General features: G+C 46.9%; 1 protein-coding gene across 1 annotated transcript; it reads right to left on the bottom strand.

The window, feature by feature from the left end:
* Window positions 1–2,906: 2,906 nt before the first annotated feature.
* LOC132588666 (shematrin-like protein 2) lies at window positions 2,907–3,452 on the bottom strand. The gene has a single exon (XM_060261058.1). The coding sequence runs from the start codon at window positions 3,450–3,452 to the stop codon at window positions 2,907–2,909; it is 546 nt and encodes a 181-aa protein (XP_060117041.1).
* Between the last annotated feature and the right edge of the window lie 11,209 nt (window positions 3,453–14,661).

Raw genomic sequence — 14,661 nt, 5'->3', positions numbered from 1 at the left:
GTAAGAGCATGCTGGGTGAGGTAGGGTGAGGGTTCTGTTGTTTTTCCATGGTGGGATGGCCCTGTGTGTGCAACATCTGGTGGTAGGGACAGCCAAAGTCAGCCAAACTGGGCTAAAGCCGAAAAGGTAGCAGTCTGTACAGGTTTATATCATAAAACCATAGAAACTTAGAGCTGGATGGGACCTCCAGGGTCATATAGTCCAACCCCCTCCACAGTGCAGGAAATGCACAAATACCCCCCCGCCCCCCCGCTCCTAGTGACCCCTGCTCCATAGCCAGAAGACAGGACCGCCTCTCCCCATATTTTTATTTATTTATTTATTTTGTGGGCTTATATTCCGCCCTATCCTGTAGACGGGCTCAAGGCGGATCACAACATATAAAATAACTATAACACTATAGAACACCCCCCCCCTTCCAGGTGCTGAGGTCAGCTGCACAACATCTTCTCACAATACCTGGTCCTAAGGATGCTTGACTGGCTTCAACAAGGCGCAGGGCCTTTTTGGTCCGGGCCCCTACCTGGTGGAATGAGCTCCTGCTGGAAATCCAGGCACTGCGGGACTTATGTACGTTTCACAGGGCCTGTAAGATGGAGCTCTTCCACCAGGCTTTGAATTGATCCAGCAGGTGTCCCCCTGAAATCATCGCTCCCTCCAGCACCTTATGCTTATGTTATGCTGAACATTACCAGCCTATATGTGGTCTAGGACTTGTTGCCAATGATGTGGATCGTGGTTTTTGTCAATTCTGTAATTATGAGAAAAGGCACAAAGATCAATGTTTACAAAGCGGTTGTGATGACAACCTTCATCTACGGCTCCGAATCGTGGGTTTTATACCGTCATCACCTGCGACTCCTCGAGCGCTTTCATCAGCGCTGCCTTCGCACCATCCTCAACATCCACTGGAGTGACTTTGTGACCAACACTGAAGTCCTCAAGCGGGCGGAGGTTACAAGCATTGAGGCACTGCTGTTGAAGACGCAGCTGCCTTGGGCAGGGCATATTTCTAGGATGGAAAACCACCGCCTTCCCAAGATTGCTCTGTATGGCGAACTTTCCACCGGCCATCGAAATAGAGGGGCACCAAAGAAGAGATACAAGGACTCCTTGAAGAAATCCCTTGGCACCTGTTGCATCAACCATCACCAGTGGTCTGACCTAGCCTCAGATCGCAAAGCATGGAGGCACACCATCCACCAGGCTGTCTCTTCCTTTGAGAACGCACGCATAGCTGGTCTTGAGGACAAAAGGAGATTGAGGAAGAATCGCACTGCTACAGCACCAACCCCAAATCAGACTTTGATATGATATGAGATAATCTCGTTTGGCTGTAGTTTGTTTGATGTTTTATAAGGTTTCTTAACTAAGCACTGATGCAACCCTTCCTTCTCTCCTTCTCATGATCTGCCGAAATTCACAGAATCAGCATTGCTGTCAGATGGCCATCTAGCTTCTGTTTAAAAACCTCCAAAGAAGGAGAGCCCACCATCTCCACCAATGAGTTGAAATTAATTCAAAAGAGTTTCTGGCTCAACATTAGGAAGAACTTCCTGACTGATAGAGCGGTTCCTCAGTGGAAAAGGCTTCCTCGGGAGGTGCTGGGCTCTCCTTCCTTGGAGGCTTTTCAACAGAGGCTAGATGGCCATCTGACAGCAATGATGACCCTGTGAATTTAGGGGGAGGTATTTGTGTGTTTCCTGCATTGTGCAGGGGGTTGGACTAGATGACCATGGAGACCTTTCCAACTCTATGATTCCTGAGGAAGCCTATTCCACTGAGGAACCAGTCTAAATGTCAGGAAGTTCTTTCTAATGGTGATACAAAAGGAGACAATACGCTGTGGCTAATAGCCACTGATGGAGCTCTGCTCTATATGCTTATCCATTCCTCTCTTGAAGCTGTCTATGCTTGTAGCAGCCACCACCTCCTGTGGCAGTGAATTCCACATGTACTTCCTTTTATCAGTTCTAACCCGACTGCTCAGCAATTTTATTGTGAGAAAGGGAGAAAAGTATTCCTTCCTCAAGCTTCTCTATCCCAGGCATAATCTTGTAAACCTCTGTCATTTCACCCCGCAGTTGACGTTTCTCCAAGCTAAAGAGCCCCAAGTGTTTTAACCTTTCTTCATAGGGAAAGCGTCCCAACCCTTTAATCATTCTAGTTGCCCTTTTCTGCACTTTTTCCAGTGCTATAATATCTTTTGGAACCTCTTGATGGCACTTGGGTTTTTTGGCCACTGTGTGACACAGAATGTTGGACTGGATGGGCCATTGGCATGATCCAACATGGCTTCTCTTATGTGACACACAGTGTTGGACTGGATGGGCTATTGGCTTGATCCAACATGGCTTCTCTTATGTTCTTATGTGACACAGAGTGTTGGACTGGATGGGCCACTGGCCTGATCCAACATGGCTTCTCTTATGTTCTTAAGCCATCGCTCATTTGGCTTTGCTTCCATTTCTGCGCTTGTCCAAAATACTTGTACGTTTTTCCCCAAAAAACAGAGCCGAAGCTGCACATGTTATAATTAGTGCCTGGAAGAGCCAATTGATGCTATAATTGGTGCTTTGAAAAACCAAGACACAAATACTAGAATGCAGAAAGATTTTTAATGAAATTGGAAAAGCAGTCAGGAATAAAACAATTACAGAAGAATGAAGAGGTGAACAGACAAAGGGTATAAACCAAAGAGGACAATTTTTTTCCTTTGTGTTGCCGAGTTCAGAAAACCAAGTGAAATAGGGGAAAGGGATGAGCCCCTAACGTTTATAGAAAAGCTCTTTGAGTTCACTGATGTTTCTGAAAGCTTAGCTTTTCAAATTCGATGGGCTCATCTTCTAATTCCTGATCATTGCCGAGAGACCACGCAGAGATTCTCCTCAGGTTCAATAGAGGACTCAACAGATGCTGCCACGACGTCCCGGCAGGATTTTTCCTCCAATGATGGAGCCCCTTCTGAAGCCTAAACGGGAACCCCAGCCTCCATAATAGCCTCCGAACCCCCCATAGGAGCCTAGTCCTGCCACCCCAGTGCCGCTAATGGCACATGGAGCATTGCCTCCCACAGTAACTGGTTCCCCAGTGGCAGAGAGGATGGGTCCTGGGAGGGTCATGACCACGGCTGGTGGCTGGACCACGACTTCTGCGGGTGGGATCTGGTTGATGCAGGAAGGGTTGACTCCAGCCAGGGTGCCCAGACTGCCGGAAGTTTCAGCTATGGCAGGACCATGGGCCCATCCAAGGCCATAGCCATGGCCATAACCTAGACCTCCATGTGCCAGGCCAAGACCTCCATAGCCATAGCCAAGACCTCCATATCCATAGCCAAGACCTCCATACCCGCAGCCAAGATTTCCCCAGCCACGCTGTGTAGAGCCAAAGCCAACCGTTGGGGTGGAGGCAACGGATGGGACGGCGAACTGTGGGCCACAGTTGTCAGGCATCTTTGGATGGAGGTGGACCTGAAATTCAATATGAAAATAAAGGAAAGGCATAGAAAACAGTGGAAAATGAGAATATATTGGCCACTGTGTGACACAGAGTGTTGGACTGGATGGGTCATTGACCTGATCCAACATGGCTTCTCTTCTGTTCTTATGTGACACAGAGTGTTGGACTGGATGGGTCATTGGCCTGATCCAACATGGGTTCTTACCCAATGGTGATAATTATGTGGATAATTCTAACTCTCTGTTCTCATACTTGTTCAGCCATCAAATGTACTGGATCAGACTGGGCTAGTCAGTGTTACTTAGACTAAACTAACTCACAGAGACTAAGCTCTTGGAGGATTGACTACATTGGGGGGGCGTGGCCTAATACGCAGAGGAGCTCCTGCCAGAAAAAAGAGCCCTGCTTGTTCAGCCATCAAGCATACTGGAACGGATTGGGCTAGTCACTTTACGTAGACTAATCAACTCATAGATACTTTATGGCTACAATCACACGCATTACATGATGCACTTTCAACCCAATTTCAATGCACTTTCCGACGGGATTTTGCCAGTTCACACAGAACAATCCAGCTGTAAAGTGCACTTTGGGGAGAGGCACTAGATACTATACTATACTGAAAATTTGGTGCCTCTACCCCAAAAAACAGGCCCCCCCCAGAGCCCCAGATACCTGCAGATCAATCCTCCATGATTTTCTATGGGAATAAATCTCCATAGGAAATAACAGAGTTCCCAGCAGACATTTCCCTCCCCTCCCCCCGCTTTCTGACGACCCTGAAGCAGGAGGAGGGCCTCCAAATCGGTGGATCCCCTGCCCCCACCTGGGGATTGGCAACCCTAGCGCAATTGCAGCCTATGAGGATATTCAATGCGAAGCACGTAGTAATCGGCACTTTGAGATGAAGCATGCTGTTTAATAATGCAGTAAAAGAGAGAAGGCCTAAACGAAATATTAACTCACGCACTAAGTTCTCATGCTGAACAGGCCAGATGTTTTGTGGGGGACATTTCTCCAGTTCCTTTCCCCCGATATGGAACATAATTAGTCACTTTTTTTTCAGGTGATTGTTATGATATTTCTGTGAGCTGCAGAAATGTTAGCTGAAGTTCTTTAAGAATCCGTTCAAATTAATGGAGGGTGTGTTTTTTTTTTCACCCATACCATGCGATAAATGGAGCAACGGACTCAAAGGATGAAGATAATAAAATATGGCATCGTTAAAGAGATTATTTAAAGATGTTACGCTGCTCCAAATATGATTTGGCCATGAAGTTGTGTACCCTAGGCTCCCTTTTTATAGTACATGGTGCTTACTTAGGGGAGGAAAAGGAAGTTTTGTGCTTATTTCCCAGTTGAGTTAGGGAAGAACTACCTCTTTTTTTTTTGTCTGCTTCATATGGTTTTGATGAGGCTGTAGTGACCTACATAGACTTGATGCTATGGGCTTTGTAAGACATAGGGTTGCCAGTCCCTAGTTAGGGGTAGGGGAACCCCCTTTCTGGAGGCCCTCCCTCCACTTCAAGGTTATCAGAAAGCAGCATGGAGAGGAGGGAAATATCTGCTGGGCACTCCATTATTCCCTATGGAGATTGGTTCCCATAGGATATAATGGAGAATCGGCCCATGTTATCTGGGGCTCTGGGGGATGTTTCTTGAGATAGAGGCACCAAATTTTCAGCATAGTATCCAATGCCTGTCCTCAAAGCACTCTCCGAGTTTCAAAACTATTGGGAAAACGGGTCCAATTCTATGAGCCCTCAGAGAAGGTGCCCCATCCTCTATTATTTCCAAATGGAAAGAAGGCATTTGAAAGCTATGAGGTCCCTTTAAACGTGATGGCCAGAACTCCCTTTGGAGTTCAGTCATGCTTGTCACAACCTTGGTCCTGCCTCCACCCCCAAAGTCCCCCGATATTTCTTGAGTTGGACTTGGCAACCCTAGGAAGACACGGACAGGAGTTGACAGGGTCCATGGATATTAAGTGCTTGAGCTGAAGCATGATAAGGGAACCATGCCAACTACCCATCCATTGCTGATTGGTCCTCAGTAGAACCCTCCTTGAATTTCATGAACCTCCATGGATGTTCAGGGAGGCTCAGAAAGGAAATGTGGGAGGGACATTCTCCCAAACCGGCCTGGTCCATGTTTGAACTGTGGTTCATGGTTCTGTTCATGCTCATCTCTAGTCCCGACTTTGGGAAATTACCTTTAGATACTGGCAGGGGTCATTTTATAGAAAAAATAGGTGGTGCAGCTCATTAGTATAACTCATTAGCATATGCCACCTTCCTACCAGCCAATAGCAACACAATGCAAGAAAGGAGAGCCCCGGGCAAGCGAGGCCTGCTTGGGCTGGGTAAAGATCCACCCAGTCCAAGCAGGCCTCACTCACCTGGGGTTCTCCTTGGCTGCTCCCCCCTCCAGTCAAAAGGCCAGCAAGGCCCCTGCCACTCAAAATTACATAAGAAGTGGAGAAAAGGGTGGCGTGGGCTTCTCCAGGAGTTAATGAGGGCTGCTGGGGGTGTGGCAAAGCTCCTGGTGGCTGGCTGGCTGCCCGCTCATTTAATCCAGGGATTGTTATGCAGCTGCAACTACTATTCAATGGGAAAGGTAGTTGGGGAGGAAGAGGAGGAACCCTCAGAAAGATTCAGGAGCTGAGCTCCTGCTGAATTCAAGGCCTGGATACTAGCGTGGAATGATGGGGCAGCTGGACAACAATTTTATACACAAGGTTCATAAAAGCATGGAGAAACGAGAGATGGTCATCTGGAACGCCAGATCCCAAGAGGACATTAGACAATGGAGAATTTGGAAAGCTTTCCTATTAGAGGCAATACCCGTAGAGAATTTGTAAAAGAAACGAGTACTCCAGCATGGGAGAACTTACCTGCTTCTCGAAGGAGAACTGCAGAGAAGTTGAGTTAAGGGAAGTGGTTGGAAAAGTTCAGGGCACTCTGGGCTTTTATACAACGTTGAGAGCGTCCCTCGTGGTTAAAATATACCCCTCTAGGCCTGGATTTTTAATTACGTACTCAACCAGTCAACTTAGCAGGATATTCGACTCAAATTAGTTTAATGAATACAGCGACTCAGGCGCAGAACGCCGTTGTCGTCAGCTTGTGAAAGAAAACGAAAAATTCGATGGGGGAATGTTATCCACAATAGAGAGGGCACGAACTTTTGCCCCGAGTAGAACTCAGTGTTGGTTTTGGAGGTTTCATGAAAGCAAACTATTCCTGCTTTGCTTGCTGTTTGTTCCCAGGTGTGGTAGGCACGGGTAGAAAAACCTCTCCAGACACAGGTTGCCAAGCTTAAAATCAGTTCAGAGTCCAGACAGTGTCCGCTTCCCAGGCATGAAAGGAAGGGGTAGATGGAAGCAGGAAGGAGGGAGGATGCCAGCTGGCATGGGATCAAGGCAAAATTTGGCTTCCTCTTCCCTCCCTGTTATGGCATCTGTGGTGACACAGAAAACTGCACAGGCCAAGTCTTTAAACTTTGTGGAGACGAGACATTTCTGATGACAAGCTCTCTCAACGGCGCTGTCCCTTGAAGCATAAATCAGGGGCCCTCGTTCAACAGGGGAAATGGTCTGAACATCAAGAACTAAAGTAGTCAACTTGGCACTTATCTACATTGCTGGCTATGTAGGCTTCCCAATCCCCAGGTCCCAGCGGGGGATTTCCTGGTTTTACAGACTTCCCCCCTGCCCCCAGCCAGCTGGCCATCGGGGGGGAGCTCCTCCCCCACAGCCACCCTGTACCTCTAGATCCCCCAGAGAGCACTGAGATCTAGCTCCCAAAATCACTTAAAAATCCCTGGACCAAGGGAGGCCAAATTGAAAACAACCCGAGAGCAGGCCTTCTCAGTAACGGCTCCTCATTGGTGGAACCAATTACCAGCGGAGGTTCGAGCCCTGCGGGACTATAATCAGTTCTGCAGGGGCTGCAAAACTAGTCTTTTTTCAAATAGCTTACAAGATTGAATCCTGAAATGACATCTAGCCATCTGATATACATCTGATGTCTTGTATTATAGCACCTTAAATTGTAATGGTTTTAATTAATTAATTAATTAATTAATGTAATGTATTTTAATGTATTTTACCATATAATGTATTAACTGTAATCATGGCACTTTCCATGTTTGTAAGCCGCCCTGAGCCTGCCTCAGCGAGGAGGGCGGGATATAAATAAAAATTATTATTATTATTATTATTATTATTATTATTATTATTATTATTATTATTAATTAGATCTTGGGCAGGACCTGCAAACAGGTCCGGTTTTAAAATGTGTGTGTGCCTTTAAATTGGAGCAGGAAGCACTTCACGGGGAAGGGTTAGCAAAAGCAGACCTCGTGAGAGTGCAGCCCCTCTGTTGGTTTGGCTTTCCTTTCGGACAAGCGCGTGTGTGTGTCAAAGAGCAGCGTAGCCCCTGGACTTTCCAGACCTTGTTGTGATGGCACCAGAGACTCCTGCTTTGTTCTACTGCTTTAGACCAACAGGCTGCCCACTTGCACCAGAGACAGTTAAGTGTGTGTGTGAGTGAGAGAGAGAAAACGGGGGGAGGGAACTCTATTATTCCCTATGGAGACTTATTCTCATAGGAAATAATGGAGAATTGATCCGCGGGTATCTGGGGCTCTGGGGGAGGCTGTTTTTTGAGGTTGAGGCACCAGATTTGCAGCATAGCATCCAGTATCTCTCTCCAAAATACCTCCCAAGTTTCAAAAAGATCCTTTAAATGTAATGGCCAGAACTCCATAAGAACGTAAGAGAAGCCATGTTAGATCAGGCCAATGGCCCATCCAGTCCAACACTCTGTGTCACATAAGAGAAGCCATGTTGGATCAGACCAATGGCCCATCCAGTCCAACACTCTGTGTCACACAGTGGCAAAAAATTGTGTGTGTGTGTGTGTGTATATATATATATATATATATATATATATATATATATATATATATATATATATATATATATATATATATATATATATATATATATATATATATATATATATAGCCGCTCTGTGACTCTTCGGAGTGGAGGGCGGGATATAAATCCAATATCATCATCATCATACACACACACACACTGTGTCTAATAGCCACTGATGGACCTCTGTTCCATATTTTTATCTAAACCCCTCTTGAAGGTGGCTATGCTTGTGGCCGCCACCACCTCCTGTGGCAGTGAATTCCACATGTTAATCACCCTTTGGGTGAAGAAGTACTTCCTTTTATCCGTTTTAACCTGTCTGCTCAGCAATTTCATCGAATGCCCATGAGTTCTTGTATTGTGAGAAAGGGAGAAAAGTACTTCTTTCTCTACTTTCTCCATCCCATGCATTATCTTGTAAACCTCTATCATGTCACCCCGCAGTGCAGGTGAGTGGGTTAGAAATCTAATAATTAAATTAATCTAAAGGAGGGCTGCCAAGTTCCTGAGCCGGGTGAGGGTTCCCATGCCCCCTGCATTAGGCCAGCATGGAGGATCCTCCCTGGATGTCAACAGGGTGATGACATCGCTCACAGTGATGTCATCACACTGGCGATGTCACGCACGGCCGCTCTAGGAGCTTCCAGGAAAACTCTATGGTTTTCCCTGGATGCTCTAGCAATTTGGGAGGGAAAACTTTATTAAACCTGGAGAAGCGTGCATGCGCATGAAAGTTCATACTTTGTATTAAACTTTGTTGTTCTTAAAGGTGCCGCTAGGCTTAAAACGTAATAAAAGCCGTTGCCCACCCAGTCGGAATGAAGAGGCTGACACAGTATGTTGGATAAACGGGGCTCCTTTATTTAAATAACTTGAACGAACCAAAACTGGCAAGGGGTAAGGCCTAACAAGACAAGCCCTGGGGTCAGCCCCATGACCCCGCCTTGTCCTGAAAAGGGGCGAGCCACCCTGCCCCCAGCACGAGCCCAATATATTAAGGGTGTTGCTAAGCAGCTAGGCCCCAACTCCACCTCCACCTAGGCCGGCATCGATCCCACTGGAAAGATCCTCCCGGCGAGGCTTTATCGTGATCTGCACTCCTGGCATTGAGCCGTAAAGCCCATCTGCAGTTCATGCAGACCACCTGCACCAACAGGTGCTGAGCCATAGGTGTTCCCCAAAAACACTGTGGCCAATACCTCATCCCGCCAAGCGACCAACTAACAACTCCTCCCCATCTTCCTAAGGCCATAAGGCAGTACAAGGTAGGCAGAAAACAAATTCACCTAGGCCAATTCAGTGAAAATGAAAAAATTCCTACCTGGCCCCTAATAAGGCGACCGGTAAATAACCTGTACTGCCAAGGGGTGGGCCGAGAACTAAAACCGACTGCACAACGCTGGGAGGGGCTGGGGCTTTTATAGCCCCGACTTCCCGCCCAGCAGCCGATTTCCGGTTGGCTGGGACGTCAAGCAGCCTCCCTCCATGCGGGTATGCAACAGCGTCCCTCCCATCCTATCGCTGGCAAAGCCAGCTGTCTGGGAGGGGCCGGTTAACTGTGACATTAACTAAAGTATTCAATATATCATTATACACTTTGTTCCGAAGAAGAAGAAGAAGAAGAAGAAGAAGAAGAAGAAGAAGAAGAAGAAGAAGAAGAAGAAGAAGAAGAAGAAGAAGAAGAAGAAGAAGAAGAAGATGATGATGATGATGATATTGGATTTATATCCTGCCCTCCACTCCAAAGAGTCTCAGAGCGGCTCACAATCTCCTTTACCTTCCTCCCCCACAACAGACACCCTGTGAGGTGGGTGGGGCTGGAGAGGGCTCTCACAGCAGCTGCCCTTTCAAGGACAACTCTGCCAGAGCTATGGCTCACAATCTCCTTTACCTTTCTCCCCCACAACAAACACCCTGTGAGGTGGGTGGGGCTGGAGAGGGCTCTCACAGCAGCTGCCCTTTCAAGGACAACCTCTGCCAGAGCTCTGGCTGACCCAAGGCCATGCTAGCAGGTGCAAGTGGAGGAGTGGGGAATCAAACCTGGTTCTCCCAGATAAGAGTCCGCACACTTAACCACTACACCAAACTGGCTCTCCAGTTTGAATTTGTGATTTCTTTTGAATGATCACATTTTCCTTTCACTTTATAGACATGTTCTGTGTACTCAAACTCCAACAAGATCTCATAAAATTCAAACATTTTTTTATGTCTTAAAGTGCACGATTATATGCTCAAACATGTTCAGAGGCTTAAATATAACAGTGTGCACTCATCATTTTCCATTTGCTAAAACTGAGATCTTGACAAAGGTTTCTCTTCCATTGTTAGCCTGACCTGCTCCTAGTACATAAGAACATAAGAGAAGCCATGTTGGATCAGGCCAACGGCCCATCAAGTCCAACACTCTGTGTCACACAGTGGCAAAAATTTTTATATATACACACACACTGTGGCTAATAGCCACTGATGGACCTGTGCTCCATATTTTTTATCTAAACCCCTCTTGAAGGTGGCCATGCTTGTGGCCGCCACCACCTCCTGTGGCAGTGAATTCCACATGTTAATCACCCTTTGGGTGAAGAAGTACTTCCTTTTATCCGTTTTAACCTGTCTGCTCAGCAATTTCATCGAATGCCCACGAGTTCTTGTATTGTGAGAAAGGGAGAAAAGTATATTCACCTTCTTTTAAGGTCAGCTTAAACCACCCTGTCTCCGTCTTGCAAGATTACCGGATAATTTAGCATATCCAAATTGGTTATTAAAAATAAGTGTCAATAATGAAGAAAAAATGGGTGTTAACTTCTTTTCAAATTTGTACCATGAAGTCATCACTGCAGTTTTGATCTTCTCCTACATAATCTGTTTCCGGAGAGCACAACCATACTGTCAAGTTTATTTACTCGGTTTTCCAGATCTCCTTATCCTGTTTATACTGGTACCAAATATTTATTAGTCTAGAAGCTTGATAACTTTTTTTTTCCCCGTATAAGGTGAGGGCGACTGCCCTGTGGCGCAGAGCGGTAAAGCAGCAGTACTGCAGTACTGCGATCTGAACTCTCTGCTCATGACCTGAGTTCGATCCCAGCGGAAGCTGGTTCAGGTAGCCGACTCAGGTTGACTCAGCCTTCCATCCTTCTGAAGCTGGTAAAACGAGTCCCCAGCTTGCTGGGGGGAAAGCGTAGAAAGACTGGGGAAGGCAATGGCAAACCACCCCGTAAAAAGTCTGTCGTGAAAATGTTGTGAAAGCAACGTCACCCCAGTGTTGGAAATGACTGGTGCTTGCACAGGGGACTACCTTTTTAACTCGTGGGCATTCGATGAAATTGCTGAGCAGACAGGTTAAAATGGATAAAAGGAAGTACTTCTTCACCCAAAGGGTGATTAACATGTGGAATTCACTGCCACAGGAGGTGGTGGTGGCCACAAGTATAGCCACCTTCAAGAGGGGTTTAGATAAAAATATGGAGCACAGGTCCATCAGTGGCTATTAGCCACAGTGTGTGTGTATATATAAATTTTTTTGCCACTGTGTGACACAGAGCGTTGGACTGGATGGGCCGTTGGCCTGATCCAACATGGCTTCTCTTATGTTCTTATGTGACAGAGTGTTGGACTGGATGGGCCGTTGGCCTGATCCAACATGGCTTCTCTTATGTTCTTGTGCTTTTATGTGAGGGCAGACCACGTTTCTTTCTTGTGGCTTACTTTATTCCTCTTTGAAATCCAGCTTTTCTTTTCTTTTTTTTGTATTTCCACCCCAAAATTGGCAACAATTTTCTGAATTTTAACTATTTTTTTTGTGGGGGGGGGGGAGCAATACATTTGGCAATATTTTTTAAAAAAACTGCTATTCAGCCTAGACAAAAGAAATGTAGTTTGACTATCTTTTTAAAACTAGTTCTGCATTCCATATTACTGTTGTTGAACGGATAAAAGGAAGTACTTCATCACCCAAAGAGTGATTACCACATGGAATTCACTGCCACGGGAGGTGGTGGTGGTGGCTGCAAGCATTGCAAGCTTCAAGAGGGGATTGGATAAACATATGGAGCAGAGGTCCATCAGTGGCTATTAGCCACAGAGTATTGTTGGAACTCTCTCTCTGGGGCAAGTGGTGCTCTGCATTCTTGGCGCTTTGGAGGGGCAACTGTGTGAGGGCATCTAGTGTCCTGGCCTCACTGATGGACCTCCTGATGGCATCTGTTTGGTTTTTTTTTTTGGGGGGGGGGTTGGCCACTGTGTGACACATAGTGTTGGACTGGATGGGCCACTGGCCTGATTCAACATGGCTTCACTTATGTTCTTATGTGACACAGAGTGTTGGACTGGAGGGGCCATTGGCCTGATTCAACATGGCTTCACTTATGTTCTTATGTGACACAGAGTATTGGACTGGAGGGGCCATTGGCTTGATCCAACATGACTTCTCTTATGTTCTTATTCAGTACCATATCTCCAGCTAGTATTATGGGATTTCCATTTCAGTCCTGTGAGCGGTGGCAGAGCAGTTTCAAGCTTTCTTGGATGATACATCTATCCTTGATCCCTTCCAGTCTGGCTTCCATCCTGGTTATGGGGTGGAAACTGCTCTGGTCACCCTCACAGATGACCTTAGAAGGCACCTGGACCAAGGCAGATCAGCGCTGCTACTATTTTTAGATCTTTCTGCAGCGTTTGATACGGTCGACTATGATCTAATGACGCACCGCCTTGCCAACATTGGAGTCCAGGGGGTTGCCTTACAGTGGTTTTTCTCCTTCCTCCATGGTCGGGGACAAAGGGTGGTGAATGGTGAGAAGACCTCCCTGCGTCAGTCACTAGAGTGTGGTGTGCCGCAGGGAGCTGTTCTCTCACCAATGATGTTTAACATCTATATGCACCCCCTTGCTGGGATTGCCAGAGGTTTTGGGCTGGGTTGTCACCAGTATGCAGATGACACCCAGCTCTATCTGCTGATGGACGGCCACCCAGACTCTGCCCCGGATCATCTAACCAGGGTGCTGGAAGCAGTGGCCGATTGGCTGCAATTGAGCCGGCTGAAGCTTAATCCAACTAAGACGGACGTCCTGTACCTGGATCGGGGGGGGGGGGGGGCAAGATCAGGGATCTGACTTTCCACCCTGTATGGCACATCTCTTGTGCCAATCCAGAAGGTGAGGAGCTTGGGTGTGATACTGGATGCCACCCTCTCTATGGAGGCCCAGGTCACAGCTGCTGCACCATCTGCCTTTTATCATCTCCAGCAAGCCAAACAACTAGCACCCTATTTTCTCCCTCAGAACTTGGCTACAGTGATCCGTGCAGCAGTCACTTCCAGGCTAGACTACTGTAACTCGCTCTACGCAGGCTTACCCTTGAGGCTGATCCGGAAGCTACAGATCGTGCAGAATGCGGCAGCACGATTGCTGTCTGAATCAGCCGTACGGGCGAGCAGTTGGCCGATGCCGCGCAGTTTGCACTGGCTACCAATTGAGTACCGGATCTGCTTTAAAGATTTATTATTGACATTCAAAGCCTTGCGCGGCCTGGGACCAGGATACCTGCGGGATCGTCTCTCCCCATATGAGCCTCGGAGGTTGCTACGATCGACCGGCCAACACCTTCTGACCATCCCCGGCCCAAAGGACGTCTGGCTTGGCCAGAGCTTTTTCAGCCCTGGCTCTGACCTGGTGGAATCAGCTCCTGCTGGAGCTTCAGGCCCTCCAGGATCTGTTACCATTCTGGAGTGCCTGTAAGATGGAGCTGTTCCATCGGGCCTATGGCTGAGGCAGACGGGCATCCCCTGCACCGACTGCATTGTACCGATTCTTGGAAACCAAGGTATCTTTTTAATTTGCAGCCCCCTGCAGAAGGTCCCCCTGTGCAAGCACCAGTCGTTTCCGACTCTGGGGTGTCGTTGCTTTCACGACATTTTCATGGCAAACAAGTCAAATTGATCTGTTAATACCATCTTTGCCGCCCGACCTAGTTGTGAGTTATGGCAGAATTGTTTTAATGTTCAACTGTTTTTAACTATTTTAATTGTTTTAAATTGATTTGATTGTTTTAACGCGTTGGAAGCCACCCTGAGCCCACTATGGGAAAGGGCGGCCTATGAATCTACAAAAATAAATAAATACATGCAGTTATTTATCACTTTCCTGGATATCAACTAGATAAAAAATCAGTCGGAGCTGAACTTGTATCCTGAAATTCAGCTGAAGTTCAGTGAGATTCTGAACAAAACCAAGAACACTCAGGCTCAGGCAGGGGTGGAA

The sequence above is a fragment of the Heteronotia binoei genome, chromosome 1 (genome assembly GCF_032191835.1).
Source record: "Heteronotia binoei isolate CCM8104 ecotype False Entrance Well chromosome 1, APGP_CSIRO_Hbin_v1, whole genome shotgun sequence".
Lineage (NCBI taxonomy): Eukaryota > Metazoa > Chordata > Lepidosauria > Squamata > Gekkonidae > Heteronotia > Heteronotia binoei.
The sequence above is the reverse complement of the archived record's forward strand: the minus strand, read 5'-3'. Positions and strand labels throughout refer to the sequence as shown.